The sequence below is a fragment of the Haliaeetus albicilla genome, chromosome 3 (genome assembly GCF_947461875.1).
Source record: "Haliaeetus albicilla chromosome 3, bHalAlb1.1, whole genome shotgun sequence".
In the NCBI taxonomy this organism is placed as follows: Eukaryota; Metazoa; Chordata; class Aves; order Accipitriformes; family Accipitridae; genus Haliaeetus; species Haliaeetus albicilla.
Genome location: NC_091485.1, coordinates 55,084,443 through 55,110,217, shown reverse-complemented (window position 1 = coordinate 55,110,217; position 25,775 = coordinate 55,084,443). Strand labels below are relative to the sequence as shown.

The window sequence follows — 25,775 nt, the reverse complement described above, 5'->3', positions numbered from 1 at the left end:
GACAGTAATTGGTAAGCAATCTCCCTTGTCTTTATCTCAATCCATGACCTTTTCCACCTTATTTTCTCCCCTGTTCCATTGAATAGGGGTAGTAAGAGAGTAGCTGGGTGGGTATATGGCAGCCAGCCGAGGCCAACCCACCACAGCCTCTCAAGAGAATTTCCCATATTCAAACTTGTGTCCTCTGCCTCTCATCTTAGTACCATGTACCTCTGAGAAGTGCTCAGGCACATCAGAAGGCTCCATCTTCTCTGTACCCTCTGCTCAGGCAGTTGTAAATATCAGTAACATCTGTCTTCTGCTTTCTCTCTGTCTCTTCCCCAGTATGAAGACACACAATTCTCCCAGTATGTCATAGTGTCACATGCCTCAGCCCTCTGATGAGCATGGGTAGCTTCCACCAGACTTCCTCCATTGCAGTACTCCATTTCTTGTACTACAGAGAGCAGACATGACCTCACAGGTGCCAAATATTAGGGAAGAATGGCTACCCTCTTACTAATACCACCCCAGGAGATGGTTGGCCTTTGCCACGAAGTGCAACTTGTTTTCCACAAGCAGTACCAGGTCCTTTTCTGCTCAGGTGATTCCTGGCTGGTCAGCCCCCAACCTCTACTGGTGCGTAAGGGTTATTCCTCCCCAAGTATTGGACTTTGCAATTCTCTTTGCTGAAGTTCATGCAGTTACCTGTCAGCCCATTTCTCCAGCATATCCACATCCCTCAGAGCAGCAAACCTGTCTTTCAGGACATTGACTGCTTCCCTCACCTTGGGTGGTGGTGTCATTCTATTGTCCAGCTGCTTCTTGCTTCCATTCATTTGAGAAGAATCTAGTGCTGATTTAGCAAGCACTAGATACATTGAACAGAGCAAAGTATACAGCAGTTTGTACAGTACTCACTGGAATCCTAAGCCTTTATACTGCACTTGCTTGTAGGAAGGCTTTGAAAACAAAATCAAGAGAACCAAGATGAAGAACAGAGACAACAGTTTACCCTGATTCCTTCTGTGATCAGGGAAGCTGGATTAAATGCTTCAGTGGACCAAAACTCTTTACCCCTAAGTAGTTTACCTCAGTTACAGCGGGCTCAGAACCAAGACAACTATCTTTGTACATAGTAATAACAAAAGCCAGCAGAAGGGACAGAGCTGGGTGATAAAGGGGAAAACCCCTTCCACTTGCTCACATATTTTAACAACCTGGCCACCACAGTAAGCAGCTGTTATCTTCTGTGAGGAAATGCGAGAGACCATGGGAGTGTGAGCACAACTGAACACTTGATCTCACTCCTTCCCCTTTTACCTATAAAAAATAGTAAGAAAAGCAAGTATAATTTTACACGGTAGATTTTTTTTTACTAGACTTCAAACCCCATTTCATTATCAGTAGCTAGATGCAACTCTTGCACTCAAAAGCTAGCCTTCTCTTGTAATAATTAGAGATCTCAGTGTTGGTTTATCAAAGATGGTAAATTCCTCAAAAGTGCTTCTGGTTCGTGATTAAAGATTCTATAGCTGAAAGCTCTATACAGCTTAGATTCACTGTACTGGTATTTTCAGTTAGTGACCAAATTAGAAAAAAAGTCCAGTGGTTACAGTAGTTCAAATACTAATTTTGACAAATCAGTGCTCTTCCAGTCTCAGTCTTAATTCAAGTCAGTTTTAAAAGATACTGCAGTTTTTACTACATATTTAGCAACTGGAATATGTAGAATACTTGCAATAGCTGTGATAACTGCTTCTGAAATAAACAACCCCTCTCTATACACATTAAAAGGAAGCTGTCGTATTCCCTGTATGGTAGAAAGGATGCTGCCAAAAAAAAAAGTGAGCATCTAATAGTACAGTATTCGAAGCCATAAAGTAGTTCCAAGCCTCAACAGATTGAAAAGAACAAAGAATTATCAAAAAATCCCAGATCAGCCCAGCTCGTTAGCATCCCAGGTTACTCCCATCTTCCCAATAATCGTCTCTTTTCGCCAGAGTCACGAAGATATAAACATGAAAAACATAGGTTTGGTGGCCAAACAAAATACCTGAGCATTTTCTGCACAAAGCAAAAAGAAATACCTGCATCTCTTTAAAGTATCTGTGGTGAAGTCAATTGTATTTCTGTACCACTGCATGCAGGATGCAGCATTGGTTTTAAGACTTAATACATTGCTTCAGGTTAGACAGAGGTATCTACAGTTATATGTGGTACAAAAAAGTGACACGTTTGCACAGGTATATTTATTTTTTCCTGTGTTTACAGTGCTTCAGTTGTTAATTTTAAACCATTCAGAAAGCACAATTTCATACCAATTTTACATACTTTACATCACAGTTTAACATTAACACAATTGTATCTACTAAATCAAATGAACAAAATGGCCATGAACATTTACACTATTCTTCTGTAAACAAGTTTTTTTATAAACATTGGTAAATGGAATTAACACAGACCACCATATGAAAGAGGAATGAGCTTTTCCTTAAATAAATCACTCTGTTTATAAATACTTCAATTCTCTCAATATACATTTACAGACATAATTGATTAAAAGCAGATTACCTACACTGTTCTTTAAAAAGAAAATGTCTAGAGATGGACCACTGTGTGTTAAACTCACCTAACATAAGAAGCAAGCATATGATTAGCAGAGTGTTAAAAGTATTACGGTACTTCAACCTTACTTCTGTTTGTTTACACCAACACTGAGAAGATTGTCATGTTAGGGAACTTTTACTTGAATTCGAGCAAATTACAATCGATCTTGTAGTACACATACGGGTAGTACTCCTGCTGACTGAGGTTTAAGCCTGGAATATCCATAGTCGCCTGCAAATAAAGTTTTGAAACCAGTTATACTCTTACAGTTCAGAAGTAGATGAAACATTCATATGTTTTAGAAGCAAATAGGCCAGGCTAGACTTCAAGCTTAAATTTTCACATTCAAGAGACTGCTTAAGCAACAAAGTTAGAATTTTGACAAATGAGTAACAGTATTTTTCAAAATTAAATACAAGTGCTTTTTCAAAAATCTAAGTAGTTTTGTATCAATAATTCAAATCTGTTGCTATAGTAAACACCGCCACTAAATGGAAGGAAAAGTACTGCAATTCTGTTTTACTACTTCTAAACACAGACAGTTTATGAAAAGAATGTTATAGGATGGTGAATGATCCAGGAAGTTACATGAAGTTCTGCACCTTTAATTTTCACATTAATTCTCTCACATCCCCTTTCCCCAAAAAGGCCTGGAAATACTTTGGAAAAATATTACATGAAATATAACATTAAGAAAGATCTAAAATAATCTTTTTAAATTCAGATAAACTCACTGTGTGGTCTATCTTTTGTTCATCTTTAACTATGAAAAGCACTACTTTTCAATACAAAACAAGTTATTAGAATAAGCCTCCCAGCAAACCAGTTTTAAACATGAAAATGAAACCTCTACAGATGGAAAGGATGACTCCATCTTGGCATCAATTCGGCCTCCTTCAGCAAAGAAGGGCAACTATGTTAACTTAAAAACAAAGACAGCAATGCAACAAAAAAAAAAAGTTTTTTCAGTATTAAGGCCACTGTTACTGTAGACTGAGGACAATTTATGTATTCCTTCTGGGCTCGAAAAAGGTATGAAACATGTTCAAGTTCCTTAAGCCTAGTTTCAGATCAAAGTTGACTTTGTTTGAATTCTTTGAAGATATGAGTATGTATACAGTCTACGATATCTTTCCATCAGTAGTAGGAAAGAATGCAGTAAGAAGAAAACATGATACTTTTATACCAGACGGCTTGTCAAATGCATTGGTTGCAACTTTAAATACCATCTGCTTTGCAAAAATGTACAACAGAAGTGGCATTTTTATAAGGAGACATTATTTTCTGTACTGTGAAAGAATGATGGAGAATATGGAGAGATATACCTTTTTAATAAATCCAATAGACTGGTTTTTGTTTAAACAGATTAAACTTAATATTGAAGGCCAGTAGCAGTTACAAAAATACTTACATCAATGATAGCTGCTGCACTGCTGTCAAGGTGCTTGTATAAGTCATACAAAACCTCCCTCAGTTTCTTCATTGTTTTCTTATTAGGCTGAAGCAGCATTGCCTGGAAGTTAACTGGCAAACCATACCTGAGGAAGTCAAGCAGAAAACGACAAAAATGCTGGAATAAGCCTTATTATATCTTTAAAAGCAGAATCTTATTTTATTTTGAGAAAGAATCCTATTGCTGAAGAGGAAATTCTGCTCATTTTTATTTTTGCAAGACCATTCTCTTTCTACACTTCATAAGGCATCAGTAAAGTAGAACTTCTTTCTTCAAGTTTAAAATAACAAAACAGAAGTCTAAATGCTTTTAAAATCATTTTAAATCCTTGAGTACTTAGCACAATTCTCAAAGTTACCTGAAGTCTCGGACTAAGTTTTGAACATTCCAGTTAGTTTACTTGCAAGACTTTGCTTATGCCACTAGGTGGAGAATCTAGTCTCTACTAGGTGTATGGAAACATTTGCCAATATTCAAATCAAGTTCAGCTTTCTTCCTTACTCAAGTTTGTCTTCAAAATAAGCTAGTAGCAGCTATGAAACAGACTAGAATGCAATCTAATGTGATTTTTTTTCTTCTTTCTCTCCTCTGGTTGTGTCCTTTATGATAATTTATCAAAAAGGCTAAAAAAACCCTTTCTGTTTCCTGACTAAGGCAGAAGTCCTTTCAACTCTAAAAAGAAAATCCAGGTCCCTCCTTCTGCAGAACAACTACAGCTGTTCTTAAGCCAACTTAGTAACTATACTTCTGGATAGGTATGAAGAAAAAAGCAGAGAAATTTTATAGTTAGAATATTGAACAATTTAATTCTGAAAAGTTTAGACTACAAAATTCTTAAGAAAGGCATGTTTTAAAGAAAAAGCATACATTGCAAGATGTCAAGCTATATTACTCAAAGCCTGAATACTTTTTATTCTGAACTATTCACATTTCCCACTTAAATAGAAGATACAGCAAGCTCTTTTTACAAGCAGCTCATAAAGCAAGCTAAGAATCAGCAGAAATGCCTTGCTGCAATTTACAGAGTACCTGTAATTCCTAAAGCACTGGTGGAAAGACTGTACAAGGGGCAAGATACACAATTATCTACCTCAAATATTCCACAACTGGCAACAAGAGCCATTGCCATCAACTATTCTTACTGTCCTATTTCTTGACTCCTGCTTCCCGGAAGAGTGGCATTCACACACCTCAGTTTGGTAAGCCCAAGCCAGATGTAAATTCTTACGAAGTCTAGGAAAAAAAAGCACTATTCAGGTCTGCCTCATTACCTTAAAACAGATTCAACAAAAACTCGTAGTGCTTTCACATGAATCCATGCAATGAAAGCTTCACTGAAATTAACTTTCAGCCACCGAACCAGAGGACCCTGTGAAAGGGAAGGGGGGAAAAAAAAAATTATGTTATTCAAAATTCAGAAAAAAATTCAGCCCATTAAGCATGTTTGAGCAGATACTCAGTATCTGTACCATGATAACAAAGACAGCTTAAAGGCAGAGTTCACTATAGTCATAATGGCTCAAGGGTGTTTCAATACTAAGTAAAGAGAAATTTAATGAGATTTCTGTTGTCTCTTCAGTACACCATCTCAGCTGCCGTGGGCTAACTGTATTAAGGACCATTTTAGTAATATCTGATTATTTCATTCAAATACTTGTCTGTTTTCAAACTTAATATATTATCAGCTGGAATATCAGCACTTGGTTGAACACAGTGAGGAGCATTTGTGCTACAGGAAACTCAGTTATCCCTGAGCAGACTAGCTCGCTGGCAGGCTGACCATATCATGTCATTCTTGCAATGCTTTCTCAGAATCACAAGTTCATGAAATTGTTACGTAGCAATAACAAGTCTTAGATGTCTCATGTTTCTATAATGACTAGTTTATACAGACTTACAAACTGTTTCTTCTTGTCAGTTGACAGTCTATTCATTTCTTCTTTATCCGCTTTCATCTCTTCTTCATTATACTGGAAGTCACGGACCATAAATCTGCATTTGGAAGTGAATAAAATCAAAAGTGGCTATCTAAAATCCTTCAAAGCATGAGAGACAGAACACACACAAAATAAGCCTTACTTAAATTCCCTGGCTTTATGCTTGAAGTCATCCACTGCCTTCCTGAACAAGGTGACGTTACAAAGATAACTGTCTTGATCCTCGAAGAGTACACTACACAGGAAAAAAAAGTGTCAGAATTAATAACATTCAAGTCACCACAGATCTGATATACAGTAGATTAAGTTGTACTTTATTGCTACTAGGCAAGAACTAGGCAAGAACATTAATGTAGATAATCACATGGGATTACTTCCCAAATTAAACACTTTATACAGAATGTAACTGAAACTTTAGCGACTGCTCTTATTACTGCCTTTGTAAAGGATGGCAGTTTCCGTTTTGTATTCAGAGACTTTACCACTCAAAACCACTTCATACATGTCTGGATATTTGTTCAAGTTAAAATTATTTTACAGAAAAAGGAACTAAAACGGGTTTAATACTGAAAAGTTTGGGCTACAGAGTTCTTACAAATGCATGTTTTAAAGAAAGAGGAAATGGATTTAAAATAGAAAAGAACACAAATTAAAAGGACATAGCTTGGTAAGAAAAAGTGTTTCTTAAGCTGTAAAGATGACCCCTAGATTGATTATTTTATAGTTCAAGACAACACTGCTTATTTTGAGACATCACCTTAGGAAAAAAGCTTGCAGAGATTTAGACTGTTCCACAGCATCATATTGTCTTCAATACAAGCATTATCCAACAGTTTAACAAGTCAACTCTTAAGCTATCCCTAGATCATGGTTTCCCAATAATTCAATAAGAATCATTAGCAGATCTCCACTAGGCTTAAGTTGATCCAACTCAAATGTGAAGTTAGCCAGAGCAAGTTCAGATTTTATAACTGGCATAGAGCTGGTAATATCAGATCTACCTGATCAAACCCTTACTCTGTCAGTTAAAATTAACAACATAGCAATGCTTTGTGCTACATGTTGACTTTATTTTCAGCGTGCTTACAAGATTGCTTAAGTGGCTTAACAGTACTATCAAATCCTGGCCTCAAGTCTTGCCCATCACAGACACCAAGCACCAGCGTGGCACCGAGGACCTTTGTGAGCCCGATAGAGACAAGTTACTTTTCTTTGCACACAAGAAAACCATGTACACTTCCAGTTCTTCATTCTTTAGCAGCTTTCAAAGAGCTTATGTAACTTGTTTCAAGTCCTCTGAGTACAGGCATAAAGCCTACAGGCTAGCAGCTAGTATTTGTTGCTAAAACCCACCATTCACTAACTGGAAGCTGAATGTGCCTAACCTGGACTAGATTGACTTTTCAATTCTTTTACTCTTCCCACATAAGTTAATTTTATAACTTTAACCCTAGAGTTAGAGATCCTTTGACTTTTTCCTCAACTACAACATAATCAAGCTTGATCAGATATAAAGCTAGACATTTTGACAAGTTTTTGACCAATCTTTAAAATTCAAAGTGACTATAGATAAAGAACACTTATAAAATATAATACATGGAAATATGAGATTTAGCATTTAACAACTTACTTGCTGGAACGTGGTACAACCATCTCTGCTAGTGTTTCATATTGCTTAACCCAGTCATTATAATTTAACCTAGAGAATACACAGGTTATAGTCAGACTTTCAGTACTGTAGTAAGAAATCTTAGCTTAATGGATCAATTTAAAAAAAAAGTTAAAAACTTTTAATCATCACATCTTCCAACCCAGGTGTAGGTTGTCAGAAATAAACAAGACATCAGGGACAGTCCTCCTCATGCTGTTTTTAAGATTATTGCTAAATAAACTATAATGATAGCAAAAGCAACATATTTTATCTTCAGTCTTTATAAGTTTACAAGTGTAAAATTTTTGAAATCAAAGAACTATGAAATTAAATTAGTCATCATTAAGTACAGATCTCAGGGGACCAAATGGACTTAACTGTCAAGATTTATCAGAAACTCCTTATGTAACTCTGCTCTTCTGAGTTACTAATAGGAATACTTTTTCCACAATTACAAACGGGTTCCCCAGAGTCCTGCACTTTCCTGAAGGACCACTGAGAATTTTGGAAGCCCTACCTTTCTGTAGTTGAAGAGGTTCCACCCTTTCAAAACCAAAAACAAGTCAAAGGTAAAAGAAACAAACAAACAAACAAAAAAAACAGTCGAGAGATACTAACGACCTGTTTTCTGCTAAAGCCACTGCAAAACTGTTTTGCATCACCAGAGTTTTACATGTGACAGAGACTACTGCTTCAAGTGATAACCAGCCTACTGGTTCTCTTTACAAGTTAGAAGCTCTGTTTGTTCCCAGCTCCAGAAAGACAGTCTAGTGCCATTTTCTCATTTTACAAGAGTCTTAAGGACATCTATATCACCACTTTCCTTGGCCAGGGGAAAAGGTGGATTTTCTGTTTTTTGAACATTTCAGAGAGAAACAACCTGTTCCCAGCAAACCTTTGCCATGACATAAGCAGTGTTCCATTGGTAGAGACTTAGATAAGGAAAAAAGCATTGTTCTGGCAATCTGAAAAAGTGCAGAGCAAAGAAGTAGAGTTCACTTTGCTCACTAAGTGGTGAAAGCCAGCATAGCCCTAACCAGGATAATTCAATCACTATGCCTTCTAATGCAAAACAAGTCATGTTTTTACTCAGTACTTATTATTTTCATAAGGACACCTTCTGCAACATGACTAGCCATGGCTAATATTACATAAGAGACATAAGTCCAATCTCCAGTTTCTTAAAGAGATTCAGGAGCACTCAGCATTCCTTATGATGAGTTATCATGAACAATGGAATACAGGTACACAGGCTCATTTGCCTCTACTAAGCATCCAAAAGTTTGCATTAGTTCATCCAGGGAAAACCCAAACAAATTCAGATGTCCTTTCTCACAATATTATAAGGTTGTGGTATCTATTATTTGATTTAAATTTCTTATTTTATTCTGATCTTAGGACAAACAATAAACTTACTTCGGTACAATCACTAATAACGTGACCAAATATTCTGAATCAAGTACAAAGTCCTCTTTCTTTACAATATCGGCAAGGCTTCTGGTTAGCAAGCTTCCCCTGCAGAGAGACAGACAGAGTAAATACATGTTTAAGAATTGAATTCATCTAGACAACAGTTTCCAATGCTTGACAGCATAACATTTTCAAAAACATATTTTACTTAAGCATTCACTATTAGCAGAGCAAACTAAATGTCCTTCTATGCATTTTATATCTTAAAGTCACTTAAAGTTTTTATCAGTAGCTCCACTGCTGTGTGTCATTTCCATATTCCAAATACCTCACACACTTAAGAAGCCAAGTTCTCTTTTCAAAAGTAATTTAAAACCACAAGAACCATTAAAATCATTAATTGTGAAGTCTAGTATATGAAGCCTCAGAGTTACAACTGACCTAGTACAGACCTACATACAGAACCTCAATAAAAATTTAAAGCGGCATATTGCCTCCTATTTACAAAAGACTAAGAACATACACAGATTTAATGGGGTTTAGCTAACAAATTACCACGGCTGAAGATGAAACTTAAGGCTGACTCAAAATGGCTATTATTAGTATGACCCATGGTTCTGAATCAGCTAGCAAGCTTGTACCATTAACTGTAATGGTAGGGTTGGGTCAAATTAATCAACCATATTTGCACGGAACTACTGTACCTCAGCTGTATTTCAGATAATCATCACATGTACATGACAAGACAGCACGCAGTCCTTGTTTAATTTATTATATGCATGTATGCAATAGCTGTCTCTCTGCTGGTTAATTTTGAGGGAAGAAACCCAGTAATATTGATATGCTTAAAGCACAAATTGGAGTGAAAGGAAAGAATTCCTTGTTTAGACAGACACCCAAGTAGCAGTGTTACACACCACTTTAACAGCAAGCTTCTCTCAAAAGCTCCAGCAATTTATACTATTTCTACATGGGTTTGTGTATTTCATAACTGCTTATCAATCAAGTGAGCTATTACCAGCAAGTTGGCTGGTAATAAATGTTCTTTTATGACAGCTGCTATTCAAGATTGATAAACACCTAAAAAAATACATTAAGCTTACAGTCTGTACCTCTTAACACGTTATTAAGTTTTCATGGTTAGATAACTTTCCTGTGCTACATTAGCAAAAAACAATGTGACTCACGCATTCTTTCTTTCCAAATTCTGAAGGTTCCCTTTCAGATTATTGTATGCCGAGGCTCTTGCTTTCAGATCATTGTCAATCTGGTTTACTCCCTTAAAGATAAAAAGAAAAGGAACAGTGTCTAAAGAACTAGAACAGGTTTTAAATGACTTCTCAATTTCAAAACTTAGATCTGCCAACAAGAACTTAATGAAAAATGCACAAGTTAAAATATTTATTTCTCTAGTGCTCGGCAAACCTCACTCAAAGCTCAGAAAACTCTAAAGTTAGAATTCCTTTAAAGGAAAAATCAGCCAATAATAAAAGTTACACATGCTCTTCTGGTATCCTGCTGCATCCCAGCTGATCATTACTCCATCACCTTGAGGCTACCACTCTCCATCTCAGCTGACAGGAGAGATCATTTGAAGTTTACCTTCCTACTGTGATAAAAGTATACTTGTGAACACTGGGTAACATTTCCTCCAGCTGTTACCTCACTTCTCATTATACTTTTCCCCTCACTAGAGTTTCAGTGACAAGAATGATGGTACAGTTTTATGAGTAGCAAATCAAGAATCAAGTAACCCAAAACGCTAATGCTTTGCATCATCTACAACTTAAGAAGACACTCTGTTGCACCTGTGTTTGCCTACTGCAACTTGCACCTTTCCTTGAGATGAACAGCCTTGATCACTCAAAGATAGAATATCAACTAAATGCATCATCTGCCTCATTCCAAATGGCTGTTACTATTTACAGTTCTAAAAATTATCACAAGTATTTTATGTCTCCCCCCCCCAACAGAGCTATTTCCTATTCTGTATGTTTGCACAGGAAAATACAATAAATTATATCACCATATCCCTTCACAAAGTCATCTTTTATGCTGCTGTTTTACCTTGACAGTGGCTTACAACTATAAAGAAAAATCTGTTTTATAGACTTTCTTAATTTAGTTAAAACTTATGTATTTTGGAATGACTGAAGTTGAACAGGGCCAGTTCCAGGGTAGACAGATAAACAGTATTTCAGACTTGAATCCAATTTCTTTCAGACAATACATACATCTGTTGAGTCAATTAGAGGCAGCATTCTATGTTTAATGTCACTGGCAGCCTTCAATCATCTTTCAAACTTTCATATCAAAGTTCCAACTATTTTAATGTTTAGACTCACTCTCACATTCAGCTTGCCATTGCTACTCAAGTAAGTCATCTTTCTCAAATCCATCTTCAAGGATTAATTAGAATGATTAGCAAAAATTATTTACTCCCAACTAGGTAACCTGGCAGCAAGTGGAAGAACACAAAACAAATTAAGCAATTAGTAGGTCTTAAACATCCAATCATACTCCTGTCAGCGTGTACCCTATACAAGGAAGTATTTTAATAATCAATATACTCAGTAGCAGCTGGAAAACTGAAAGAACATGGTACCTTATTGGTCTGGCATTGGAATGCTGCCTACTCCCTCCTTTACTGCTTCCTCGCTATGGCATGTAGGTACAAGCATATAAAAATAAGCAGGGACAAGTATCTGAATACAGTCAAGGGACTCTCCCTTTATTTGGGCTTAGACCATTGACAAAACGTTTTGTATGCCTACAACTCTTCAGCTTGGGGATCCAGATATGATTTTATTTCCACAAAATTAATCTCTCTTAAAAGCAACATCACTTAGTTATATAGTGACCTTGCTTATGGTAACACATAAGTTCTCTTGTCTGTAGCAGGAAGAAGTCATTAAAAGCCAGAACATTCTGGCAGTTTCATTTGGCAACTTGTTAACGCCTTGCACCTTTACAGATACAGCAATGCTTTAGACAAAATACTCTGAAAATAAGACAATTTACTTTTTAAAACAGATGAGTAGTTAAGGTTATTTAAATTCTTTGACTGATGTAATCTTTTACAAAGCATGTGGAACATTTCAGCAGGTGTCACAAAGCACACATCTTCGTGTAAACTTTTTTATACTACAAGAAGTGGCACTAATTTTTTTTTTTGTACAGCTAGCAGACAGCATTAGGGGAAAAATTAATCAGAAGCTATTAAGCTAGTATCTTTGTGCATGTGGACTTTTTCCCAAACTGACAAACTTCCCCTCCACCTTTTCCAAGGATCAAAACTTTCAACAACAGTCTAACTATGCATTGTTTAATGACAACAAGCAAAAACCATTGATACAAAACACAGCCTTTACGAACCAGTTCTGTTCATAGTTTCCTAATTGCCAATACTCTAATTGCACTCATTTGTAAAGTCAGTAGCCTTTTAAAAGATGACTGCTTAGACAAAAGCCTCTTACTGCTGCACTGGCTGGAGTTTACTGTAAACAAGAATCAGCTTTGCTTCCTATTAAAATGTTAGAGAACACAGAACCGCAAACAATGTCACAGCAGAGCTCTTGAAAATATATTTGTGTAAAACTGCCAAATGAAGTGATAATACAAACTTTCTTTTGGTAGTAGAATTGGTGGATAACTTACAAATGCCATTGCAAAATGAGGCAGGCTCGTGATACTGCTAAAGAAAGTATCAGCCTAACATAGTTGGCCTATTTCTACACACAGCAAAACCCAGATATTTAAAGCCCTTACATAGTCATTGGCAATACATGAGTGTCATCTTATAACTATACAATTGAACTGTTGTACTTCACTAGATAGCTGAGTTGCTGAAAATGTTGGACTAGGGCTCTAAGGCTATTGAGGTTGTCTCTTTGCATAACAGTCTTACAACTGTAATTTCAAATACAAAGAATGACTAGATTAAGTGACAGCTCTCACGTGGCACAGGTACCATCTTCGAAGTCTTCAGTATTGACACTGGGGTTCACAATACTTCTGAAAGTTAAAAGCTGAAAAAACTTGATGGATAGTTTCAGTAGATTTCCTTCTATTTTAAACGTTTCCAACACTGCTACTCTGACAAACTCCCCACTGCAGTTGCCATTACTCTCACTTTGGCAGACATCAGAATCTGCTGCTATAATGAGTGAGGAGGATATAAAACCATACAGGAAAAGTAGTATCTCATGATTTGACAAGCTTTTCAAGTTAACATCAACATGTCAAGAGGCTTCACAGATTTTAATTAATGCAGCTGTATCAATTTTCCTATACCTTTATGTTAATCACATGACAAAGTGAAGATTTTAACTGTCAGGACTCTTCAAGTCCTGTGACATTATCTCCTAGGTGTCACTTCTACAAGAACCTAAGTCAGTTTCAGTCATCCTCCTTTTCTCCACTTTATGGACACACATCTGTGGCTCGCAGCTGAAAACATTTTGTAAACTATTTGAAATTAGATTTATTAAATGTGTCCCTGAAGCTGTCCCTATAGAAGACAGGTACAGCGAAACTTGCAAAGAAATGGAAACCCTCAACAGGGTGATTCAGGCTGAACTCCAGCAGACCTGTTTCTCTGCATTTAGTATCCAGCCTAATAACTCAGTGAGGTCCCTAAATTAGATGAAGAATGTAATCCAGTTATTTAATTTAAAGTTCAGGTTTTGGACTACAACTTCGCTGCAAGCAGATGATTTAGCTAGCAATCTCCAGGACACAGCACAACATGCACTGAATCCTTGATAATATTTCAATAAAGGGCATATCCCTTCATGTTCTTTGTTACTTTTTCAACAAACTTAATTGCCACAAAAATAAGTTCTCTACTATGGCAACAGGCAAGTTCCAAAAATGAGACAAAACACAGCTGAAGACTTTTTTCCCCCTTTTTAATTCAGTAACTTTCACTCCTATTCTAAGGCCAAACCAAAGGAAAGGAACTTTTTCACGAACCTCCTTTTAAGACTTGTAGAAATCACTTCTCCCTGTCTTATGTTCTCTCTGTCCCTCTTTCCCCACCAAGTTCCTCTTCTCCCAACTTAAACTTCGTGCCTATACCTGCCAAGTAGCTACAGTAAACAGCTGAATGCTTCATTCTGATACCTTCTTCTGAAGAAGCAAAAGCTTATGTACTTTAGTGTCAGATATTAAGATCATTATTTTATATCTGTGGGAAATTTTTAACATGCAAATCTTAAGAGTCATAAGACAGTCAGTCTTCCTCCAACAAAACTCCACACTGCAGATGTTTTCTAGGAATAGTTGCTAAGTGTAATTTGTGGAGTAAATTCAAGATGCAGTGATAGCCCCAAAGAAAATATCAAAATGAAAGCGTTAGTTGCATTCTCAGTCAGGTATGTATCATATATTAAGATTTTGTAATCTGCAAAAATTTTAAAATAATAGTTTCAGGAAAGAAATTAATATCTAAAGAATCTGCAGTTACAGCAAAGCATGAGTCTGCCAGCACTTACCCCATCCCCACCCCGATTATAGTTCCCACATATCCATCACCAAAGACTATCCCTATAGGTACCCAGAGCAGTTGCTTCTTTTTTCCAGGTTCTGTATTTTATTGACACAGATAATTCCAAGAGCCAGTTTGCAGATTACAGAAAACAGAAAAGAAAAAAGACTGAAAAAGCTGGGAAAATATTACGGCAAATGTAGCTTACAGAGAACTCTTTCACTGTTTGAATACAGCAAGTCATTGCTGAGGACCCTATCTATGCTCACAGCAAGTACAAACCAAATGAAATCCCCAAAGTGCAAAAAACTTTACCAAGGTAGAGGCGGGGGAACACCCGTGACAACACTCAAATAAGCTTTCCTTACATCTAACACTGAAGGCTTATTTTTCCCCTCACAATTGAGTGCCATAGCTTTCAGAAGGTATGTAAGTTCCCTGGTTCACTGCTAACAGCCCACAAAGTTTGAGAACATCAGAAAAATGGCATGCCAGTACAGCAAAATTTAAATGTAACATCGTTTGCTAGCTATTTATTTGTTAAGTCAGTGATCTTTGGAAACAAAAATCAGCAAAGACAGCATGATGGCATTCAGGGAGCACTCTCCAAATCCTATTCCCATCCTAATATTCTTTGGTTACTAAAACACAGATGCTGCTACCAGGTTCACTACTGCTGTTATTAAAATTACATGAAGCTAACAAAAACAGACAAATAGCTTTGAGTACCAAGTTTTGTGCATAAATATGTCAAGTTCAAGTAGGAAAGTTTTATAAAACAAATTACCTTACCTTTGCAATAATTTCTGAAATATTCTTCAAGGATTGCTTGATTGGGTATTTGGCCATATCCCACTGGAACCTTGTTATATAGGTGACCAAGTCAACTAAAATTTTAAAGAACTTTATTAAGACAAACAATAAAAAGACTGATGTATTATATTCCATGTAGGATTGGTGTAACAGAAGAGTCCTGTAACAAACTGTTTGTGGACCTTCACATGTGTGGACCCTGTTGCTTAAGAAATTTGAAAATAAACAATCAAGTTGTAAGTTATCCCTGACCTCTGCCTTCAGATACTGGTTCCTCCACCTCTGTAGATCCTAAATTATATTTACTACTAAGTCAATAACGGCTGGAGAAGTACAGACAAGACCAACTATTTTTTGCTTTGTGTGAAAAATGGGTGGAAGCAGTGAGGGTTACGATAGAAAAAAAACAGGCAAAGATTATGCGGCTCACCTGAAGCAACTGTTTTGTTGTTTGAAAACAAAATATTGATTTAGAGACCAGCGCAACTCTTAACTATAATAAAATGGACAAATATTTCCATGACACAACTCGTTTTATAAAGACATTCTATCATAATTCGGGAACAACCGAGTATTCCAGCACAGCTTACATAAAATCATACCTATTCAGATGACAGACTAATACAAAGAATGTTTACAGTAATCAGTAATTTTTATGTTCCACCAGAGACCAGTGATGACAAAATACAGCCCTAAAGGATCAAAAGGCTTCTATAAGTGAGTATAACACATAAATCTAATTTCTTACCATTCTGGATCCTGTAATTTGTTTCAGTGCAAGTGACTCACAGAAAAAAGTACTTCCACATCTAAACTAGGCTTTCAGAATGTCATACAGAGAAGCAGCATTCAGTATGTTCCAGGATCATTGCCTTCCCTCCTACACTTTTAGGATGCACATATCATTAACACTTTACCTCCATTAGCCAGAAGATTTTCCTGAACTTTATCTTTACTGTCTTCTAGAACATCAGCCATATACTGGGCCACTTTCTTTACAACACTGAAAAATGAAAGATAAAGATATGAAAAAAATAATTAAAAAACCCTGCCATTTTGAGAAATACCATTTATGAAAGATATCTGAAACTGCCTGAGATTGGATCAAAAAAGGAAGAGCTGATTGCTTTACTCACGAGCTTTTCCAACTTCTAAAATACATGCCAGAACTTTATTTAAATCCTTCTCTAGCGTTGCTACTCAGCTCTCAACAAAGTGAGGCTACTTCCCTCGCCTCCAAGTAACAGGGGTTCACTTCAGGCATAATCTCACTATATTCCAATCTTTTTTTGAAGTCTGTGGTACTTCCAAAATCATAACCCCTTTCTAAAAATAGAGAGTGAGGTAGAAATCGTCAATAATCCAAATTAAACACAAGGCAACCATGACAATGAAACACCAAAGATAACTGAAGAACTATGGAGAAACCCCAGCCCTAAGCCCACATGAGATCTGACACTCAGGACCTGCCTTCCTCATTAGAAAAGCTACATTTAATATCACTCACATGTGCTGTGCCAAATAGTTTCCTTTTCTATTTAAAAACAACTACTTAACACTTCTCTCCTTGAAACAGAAGATGGCTCCACAAGTTCTCATTATATGAAATTTTGTTAACATTTGCTTAAAATCACCTTCAAAGGACCACTAGTTTCTTCAAAATGAATAGGTTTTGCATTTTGATATTAATGCTGTTTAATCATCTCTGTGGATTAGGAAACAATGTGGTTACCTTCTCCAAGTCCGTAAATAGTACTCTAACTTGCTAAAAGAACAGTTTTTACTCCGTTTCATCTTCACTTCTACAGCTGTCAGGCTCAATTCTTAACAGTTCTCCAGGACCCAGCAGCACACAGCACTACTATAGGGAGAACCATCCTTCATCAACGTGTAATGTCCCTCTATTCCACAAGAAGTTCAGATACTAGGAAAAACAGCAGCTTAGCTTTCTGAAATCTTAGATTGCTGACTGCCTGCAGAGGACCACTATGAAACAAAAAAAGCTGGAAATAACCTGTGTATTACTAGGACTCAGCAAACGATCACGCCATTATTCTAATATTTTGCATGCTAGTAAAAATAAACTGTTACCCCTCCACAAATGCATCCAGTTTAGCCAGCTCATCTGACAAACCAACCAAAACATCCAGTGTGCCAACCTAGAATGAAAGATCAAAATGCATTAGCAATAGTATATAAACATAGAAAGATAAAACCAACTTACAATTAAAGCTGAACAGGTACCTTTGCAGAACTACATAAAATACTGCACTCTAAGATTTCAGACTTGCTGATATAACAAAGTCACCCTGTGTTTCATTTGCTCAATATACCCCTAAAGCACTACTGTATCAGATCCAACTCACTCCAGTTTGGTGCAGTTTCAGTCCTGCACGCCAGCCATCTAAAACATGTTAAAACAAATTTTACATTATGAATTGGCTGCATTTCCCACAAGTCGCTTGCTTCAGCATTTGATTTACTACTTTAGATCAAATCTGAAATTTCTGTAATCAGGTATCTCAGTGCTGGAGGCGACTAGAACATGAAAACTTTGAAGATACAAGAGTACTGCAGCAGTTAGACCAGCACGAGCCTGGACTTTTTGCATCTGGAGTAATGGAACATCTAGCTTGTCTACAAGCTTTCACTCTTTCTTCCATAATTTCATGTAATAACCTAGAACAATACATATACCTTTCTGGGACCAGGATGATACCTTTTTAGACTCTGTACAACTCAAACATGAAAATTACAGCACAGTAAAACACTCTGTTTAGCTCTTTCATAAACAAGTCTCAGATGGGTCTAAGACATCAAAAAGGGTAAAACCAGTATAGCTATGCTCAAGTTAAACAGCCAAAGGGTGATTATTTTTAAATAGGTCATATGATATCAGTGTTTCTTTGGTTCTCCCCAAGTACTTACATATTTGTTCATTCTGTTCAATGAAAGTAGGAGATACCTCCAGAAAGACAACTCCTCTTATCTTTAATATTTTAGCTACTAGTTCATATTTCTTGCTGAAATATTATTAGGCATAAGTTAATCATCTTACTAGTCAAGATGCTATTAACATCACTTTTAGTCTAGCATCTTTGTTCTATATATTTGACCACTCAACTTCACATGATTCCTGTTCTCTTTAGCCTTGAAGCAGAAAGGAGCGCAATTACTTAAGTAACATCACAATCAAATTGCTTTCCATGCCCCACCTTCTTCTGAGCTACATGCAGAATAAGGAAGCTAACATTTTGATTAGTCACTTACAAGCCACAGGACAAGTAAGTCTTTAAACAATAAGGCTGCTGTTCAATGAAGACTAAATCACTGTTTCAATGAGTTTTAACTAAAGATCTTACTCCTTGAACAGTTTTACCAGGTCCACAGAAGCCAGACTATTTCCGATTGTATATAAAGTATACACAGCTTCTGTCCGTTTTAGGAAGCAGAGTAGAAACAAAACCAATCATTTATAACCCTAATGGGCCACAGCAGTTTTCAGTGATAACTTTTCTAAATGCTGTAGGCACCCTACAGTTTGAAAGGCATCCTCACGTCCAAGGATCTCCTGTGTAGTCCCTCTTCTTACCTCTACTAGTGTATCCCTTGAAATAACTCAGGACAGTCTAAATGTGAATATAAGTTACAGCAGCTGGAAGATCCTCTTAAAAGACACACTAAAGCACTTTGTGCCCTGGGCCCATTTCTTAGCAGAGACAGGAACAAGGCATCACGCCACATGAACTTGATCTATTCTGTAGACAGAGATCGGTGGCATTTTTTCCTCTTCATTTTGATATGCTTTGATGAGCTTTCACTCAGTAAATTCAGCTCACAGTTCTTGTTTAGGAAACATTTGTGTGTCAGGATAGACCTTTTCCTAATGAATACACTGGCTCATAACTTTTCCATATCCTGATAATTGTATTTAACCAAAAGAAACTGCTTTCAGATTTTGTTTCTCTTTGCTTCTCACTGTCACAGTTCAAACAGTTTTCTTCCCATTTTCTATAACACACATTAGCAGGTCACACTGGAATGCTCAGCCAGAGACAACCACTACTCTAACAGAAGAATATTACTTCTGGACAAAGAAAAGGCAGCAGCTGTTTGATCACACCTGTATTTTAAATTGAGCCTTTTCACTGCATCTCAGCCAGGAAAGTAGAAGCAGACAATTCAGAAGTAAAAAAAAAAAACCCAAAACAAAACACAACAGAAAGCCATCAAAGGAAACCATTATCATCTGAATACTCAGATCACAAGTCTCCATTTTTCTTCTAATTTTATTCTCCAGCTAACTGCTAGCAGTATGAGGTCAAGAATACCATCTCTGGAAAAACTGCTGTATTAGCTGAAAGAACACAGCTTGCTCAATCTTTATAACTTACAGAGTGAAGAATTTTTAACTTAGAATTTCAGAAAAAAGATAATTGTTGCCTAAATTATTTTTAGATCCACACATAATCATCAAAAGAAGTCAGCTGTTCTCTCTACAGAGTCTGCAAGTATTCCCCATCTACAGTTTTAGTCTAAAGAAACAAAGATAATGAAAACCAAACATACTTCTAAAGGACATGAAATGGGGCTTACATACCTTCAAATCTGGAATATTGAACTTTGAATTAGTAGAAAGATTGTTATTTTTTGTAGTTGCTGCATGTAGTTTCTCCCATGTCTGTTGACAGGTTTTTTCCCCAGGAGCAGAAATCAGCCAAAACTCGGTCATCTTTGTGTCTTTATCTTGACGCTTTCTGCTTCTGAATACAGAGGCAAGATGCTAGTAGAAGGGAAGCAAGGCAGGGCACGGGGGAGGAAGAAAGAATATCTGCCATTAGTTCAGGATTCAAAGCTTTGCCTGAAGAAAAACATCTCATTCCGTGTTACTAAAGTGCAGTTCCAGCCACCGCAAGAGATTTTATCAAGAGCATCACGTGGTTCCAAATTCATTTTTTCCTATCTTCCAAATCACATTTGCACAGTTGGGAAGTCTTTTTCAACTGCCCATCCTGCAAGTTAAAGTGTGCTGAGTTTGCAACATTAGCATCTTTCAACCGCAATTCCACAAAAGATTATAAGCAAACAATCTTAACTGAAAATAAATCCAATAAAACAGGACCCAAATAATATTTTCACAGCTGTATATATTTTCCAGCATCTGTACAACAGAAAACATAAGAGGAAAAAAAAAGCCACAAATTTCAACTCTGACGTTACAGCTTTTCCAATCACTTTTCAGATTAGGACAGTGTTTTAAAGCGAGTAAATGCCTAAAAAATATTTAAATGCGATAAGCTTTAGTTTATTCTTTCATTCAAAGAAGATTCTCCTGGAGCTAAAAATTTCAACAAAAAGGAGAACACTTTCTAGTCTTGGTATCTCTGTTGTCACTGCAGACCTTCAATAATGTTACGCATACTGGCATTAGTCAAGAGAGTATCGGTACTAAATACAAATTATGTTGAGCTACTTTGCAAACGAGCTCAAGAAGTTAAGAGTATATATGTTCTTCTGTCACTAAGAAATAGAAGCTGGTTGAGAGTTACTGGATGTTTTTAATAAGAGAGTGAAGAACAAAATCAAAGCGTACCTTGACAGAGTCTGAATGTCAAATTTTGATATTTGCAATGTCTTCTGTAGCAGCTTTGAAAGAGTAGAGACTAACCTACATTTTACAATGAGCACAGACTAGAGCGCTCAATTTTTTTTGAGCAAGAGAATCAAATATTGCATTTGTAAGAATTAATACACAGTAGCAAACTTTGCCCAAAATAACACACATAGGTCCTTCATCTGTGTAATCATTCTAGGGTCAACAAGTTATCAAGGGCGTTGAAGTTGAAAATGAACTAAAGAAAGGCCTGTGAGCTGATTTTTTTGTTCAGCTACTCAGGAAGCCTAAAGCTGAAGAAAGTTTACCAACCGTTAAATTAATATCATGAAGCACGTCTTGTCACTGGCATAACAGCCATCCTCCTTCAATTAAGGGGCCTTTTTTCTAACAAGGGATGATGACATCCAGCTATCGAGGCTCCTGATACCCCACACTCCATGATGTCTGACACTGCATTACCAGGTAGTAGCACAGCAGTGCTAGAATGCTAAATACAGACAATGCCAAGGCAGGTACAGATATTTGAGAAATCAGAATATTTACAAGACCAGACACATGTCCCAGCCCCCACACAAGCTTGTCCAGCCTGACCCAGCCCAGTTCTGGGCACTCTCCTGTGCTGGGGCCACACACCTGCCCAGCTGGTTCTATTCAACAGCAGAAAGTCGAGGACCTGAAAGTTACCTGTTCTCTCCTCACTGGCACTACTCTCTCTTCCCCCCTAACAATTTGCCAAAGCAGGCTGGAAGAAGGGATAAGGGGTTCTTTGCTTCTGGAAATAGTATGGGTGAGAAAAGGGGTCCTATCTCCGAGAAGGACGGGTGAAAAGACTGGGTCTGCTTCCTCCCCCGTGCTGTGGCCTTGACTGTTGGGGGAAAGTCTACGAGAGCAGAATCAGAGAGTGGGTGAAACCCATGCCAACAGCCCCTCAGGCACCACTGGCCCCTCATGCTCCAAAGTGCATACTGTTAACATTCCTTGGTCATACCATACTGATGATTTTGGTATCAGGAGGTATCATGAAAAATTAAAGCAACATCAGTCATCACCATGTTACACAGCTTCTTTGTTTAGGGAAGCACCGACTGGATTATCTCACGTAACAGGCCTCCACGGGACGTCTATTAATTATCAACAGTTTGGAATGAAACAAAATTTCCCCTTATTCAGACTACTTCAATGCATCATCTTAACACATGTCAAACTCTGTGAATCCATTGCACATAATGTTTTCCTACCCTTCACTAAACTCTGGCCCTATAAAAGACACAGCCAAGTTTACAGTAAACTTCACTCATGCGGGGAGCCACTACAGCTGACACGCACAAAGTGCTTAAGCTTTAAATTGGTTTTTGTTTGGATTTGACTAGGCTAGGACTAGAAGAGGCTTTGGTATAAATGTTGGATAAACAAACTAGTTTAGGTGGTAGTGGCAGAAGCCTGCAAATACCCAAATAAAAGACAGAAGACATAGAAATCCAGAATCAGATTCAGTAAGACAGATGGAACATTGCATTCTCATGCTTTCCACTAAAACATAAATAGCCCCTAAAGAATATGTATAAAGTTTCCAGAGATTATATCACCTAAGGAAACAGTTACATGTTTACAATGACACAGTCTCATTCCCTGTATTACAGATTAGGAAAATCAGCTCACCATTAAAAATCTAAGCATCTTTTCCCAGGAAAAAAAAATAATAAATCTTTGACAGACACATTGCAAAGAGTAATTGCTTTCAATAAGTAGAGTTTTCCAATCTTTTAAAGTTAGTTTTCAAAGACCAAATGTTCAGACTTCATATGATGACTACAAGTCTATCATAAACAAGTCTGAAATTACAAACACCTGACAGACTTGCAGCTTTTCATGCTTAAAACCCAATGAACTAGAGCACTTCATGATTCCTTAATATCAGAGGCAAAAAATGGATTGTTCAACTGAATAACCAGGGTCTTTTTCTACTGCTCAAATTGAAGAGGCACAGGTGGAACAGCTGTAGCTCCCAGGAATCATTAAACTAGCAGACCTCTCTTCTCTTCCTCCCTCACTGTTTTTGTCTGTGTGGTTGGTTTTCCTGAAGCTCTGTTTCATTTCTAATAGCCATGGGAAGTAACATGTTTCCCTATTTCATGTACCCACTCAATAGAGATATTGTCAAATACATACAAGGAAAAAAGCCTGGTAGAAGAGTTTTAAATGTTTGTATGTTTGTTTTACGTGATGGAAGATGGAGTTTGAAATCAGAACTATGGGGAATACCGAACAAGAAGTGAAGAAAGGAGAAGTGCTACAGAATGGTAAGAAAAACAAAAAAATGCTAGTCAGACAAAAATTACATACTGACCCACTGTAAAATGAAAGCCATGAAATTTAAAGAGAAGGACCACAGAATAAAGCAGGAGATACTAAGCGTTCAAATAAAATCCAGAATAAGCAATAAGAATGGACAAGTGAACTGTTGTTTACACTGTGTGCCTCGATGACCAGCACTTTTTTTGCAATGTACTGTTGAGTAGAATTTGTCATAGCATAGTTTCATTTAATCAGTCAGCTATTTTTGTTATTTCAATTTTCTGATGTATGTTTTTAAGAGAAGAAATATTCATAAATGGATATCCGCACACATAAATGGAATTGTCTACAACACGTAAATCTATCAATTTAAAAACATTCAATACTATAGCATAAGTACAGTTAATCAAGCTAACGCTTTCAAGGTGGTGGTTTTTTCCTGAACATTGTCCATGCAGTATCCTACCACACTATGATATTAAGTGAGTAGAAATTATGGTCCTAGTTCTACTGAATGCGGGTAAAGCCACCTGTCAAGGAGTGAAACTGCTTCTGAGATGCCATTGTAAGCATTTTCTGGCCAACTTCAGCAAAAACTGTTTGCTATACAACTGTACAAAGAAAAAAAAGTCTGGAAAATGAAAAACAAAGTTTATACAAGAATCTCTCTACAGACCATGCTGAAGCAAAGTTCAGGACTTCCAGGAACAGGTTCCGGAAATCCAACTTTACATACAGCACTGAGCTAGCTACCTTGATATTTACGATTCCACAAGTCATGACATTACTATTTCAATAGTGAATGACCAAACCATCCGTATCTCCAAACAAAAAAAAAAAAACCAGAACCTTGCAAGACCAGCAGTCCTTTGACCCATCTTTATCTTGTTCAGTACTCAGGAAGAACGCAAGTTCTCATTTATAAGGGCTTAATACTAGAAATTCATTAGAACACATTTTTCTCATCTTAGATTCAACAACTGGGCAGCATCCCAGTGTTTCCCTTCACACTTTCTCATAAGCATACCTGCAACATAACTCTGAAGTGTAATAGTCTTCCCTGTGCCCTTACAAAGAGATTTAAGTAACACAAACACGTTGCCAGGATGTTCTGCTAATCGAATAAGCACAACTCATCTACAGAATGCTTGAAATATTTCATCCCTTGAAGCTTTCCCCTAGAGCAGCTGGTTTTGAACCCTAACTGCTCTAATGCCTGAAATAAATTTGATACATTATTTAAAATGTATTTTGCATTACTCCCCGTAATTTATACTGCTTAATTTCTATGTTATTAGGAAAAATTGATTTCCAAAGAAAAATCCTTCATGCAGTATACCATACTATAATCTAAGCAATGAAACTGCTAAACGGCTGCTTCAGTGCTGTACCTGGAAAAACACAGGTTGATGTCAAAACAGAACCTCAGCTAAGACATTTTGCACTGCATTTTTCAAAAACAGCAGGTCTAGGGGCAGGAGACAGCTGTTTCTTCTTTCCTGTTTCGCTCAGCAGGAAAGCTCGATTTACTAACGTGACTCAGAAGTCTCCCGAAATCCAGCACAAAGTCCCCAAGACGTTGTTTCTTCAAGCTCGCTCTCAGAAACCACCTCTGACGCTCGGCGTTTGGCCCTCACTGCCTCCACGTTTCACAGGCAGAAGCGGCCACAAGGAGGAAGCCAGAGCTACGCCCGGGAAGATTTCACAACGGGGAGCTCGCATGCCCCGTGCAGGGGCAACCCGGGGCTGGCTGGCTGGCACACCGGGCGGGGGGAGCTGGCTTTGCTCTCCCCAGAGCCGCTGATCTGGATCACAGGGATTAGAGGACCGTCCCGGTAACCCGGGCAGGCACCAGCTGCCCCGGCAGCCACCGGCGCCGCCTCCCGCGACGGCGCTTTCCCTCCACCCTCCTCCGCCAGACAAAAACTCCACAGCGGCAACCTCGCCCCCCGCAGAGCCCCGGAGAGACGCGGCGGCGGGCGGGCCGCCGCGGTACCGCCGGGCCCGGCCGACGCTGCCCTTCACGCCAGGCCCAGCGCGGCCCGCCGCCGGGGGAGGCCGCAGCGCTCCGCTAGCCGCTGGGGGCGCGTCGCGTCGCGGCCCAGGCCCTCCTCCTTCCCCCGCTCCGCTCCGCGGCCCGGGCCCGGGCCCCGCCGCGGCTCCCGCCGTCGTTTACCCGTCACTGCTCCATCCCCCGCCGGCAGCCGCAGCCGCGCGCCGCCCGCACACCCGCCGGCGGGTCACGTGAGGCACCCGGTCAGCTGACGCCGCCGCAGCGCCGGTCACGAGACGGCGGAGCGGCGGGGCGGGGCGGGGGAAGGAGGTGTGGCGCAGCGGCGCAGTGACTGGCCCGTCCTCTCGGGGCGCTCGCTGCCGTGGGGTCGCGGGTTCGAGACCCGGCTCCCGCCGGGCCCGTCGCCGTCATCGCTTCACTCCTCCCCACCCCACAGCTAGGGCTCGCCCGGGGCACCGCCAGCCGCCTCGGGACGCCGAACCGAGCTTCCTGCGGCCGCCACGGGCGC

General features: G+C 38.4%; 1 protein-coding gene across 3 annotated transcripts; it reads right to left on the bottom strand.

The window, feature by feature from the left end:
* Window positions 1-2,212: 2,212 nt before the first annotated feature.
* Window positions 2,213-25,563, bottom strand: ATP6V1C1 (ATPase H+ transporting V1 subunit C1). Of its 3 annotated transcripts, none has more exons than XM_069779820.1 (13): window positions 25,430-25,563; window positions 19,942-20,124; window positions 17,433-17,500; window positions 16,259-16,344; window positions 15,321-15,415; window positions 10,228-10,319; window positions 9,047-9,145; window positions 7,610-7,678; window positions 6,122-6,214; window positions 5,941-6,034; window positions 5,314-5,411; window positions 4,001-4,127; window positions 2,213-2,820 (listed from the first exon to the last, which is right to left on the bottom strand). In XM_069779820.1, the coding sequence occupies exons 2-13, from the start codon at window positions 20,071-20,073 to the stop codon at window positions 2,725-2,727; spliced, it is 1,149 nt and encodes a 382-aa protein (XP_069635921.1). In that variant the 5' UTR covers window positions 20,074-20,124; window positions 25,430-25,563; the 3' UTR covers window positions 2,213-2,724. The 3 variants fall into 3 exon arrangements, with proteins under 3 accessions (XP_069635921.1, XP_009918407.1, XP_069635923.1); XM_009920105.2 differs by lacking the exon at window positions 25,430-25,563 and adding an exon at window positions 24,645-24,665; XM_069779822.1 differs by lacking the exon at window positions 25,430-25,563 and adding an exon at window positions 21,268-21,288.
* Window positions 25,564-25,775: the final 212 nt, after the last annotated feature.

Bases quoted from the DNA above. Each gene is read 5' to 3' on its own strand.
- ATP6V1C1 (XM_069779820.1), bottom strand. From the start codon at position 20,073: ATGACCGAGTTTTGGCTGATTTCTGCTCCTGGGGAAAAAACCTGTCAA. The intron at 4,128-5,313 runs GTAATGAGGCAG...TGACTTCCTCAG, and splicing joins TTTGTTGAATCTGTTTTAAG to GTATGGTTTGCCAGTTAACT. The intron at 2,821-4,000 runs GTAAGTATTTTT...CTTTATTTGCAG, and splicing joins GTGCAGCAGCTATCATTGAT to GCGACTATGGATATTCCAGG.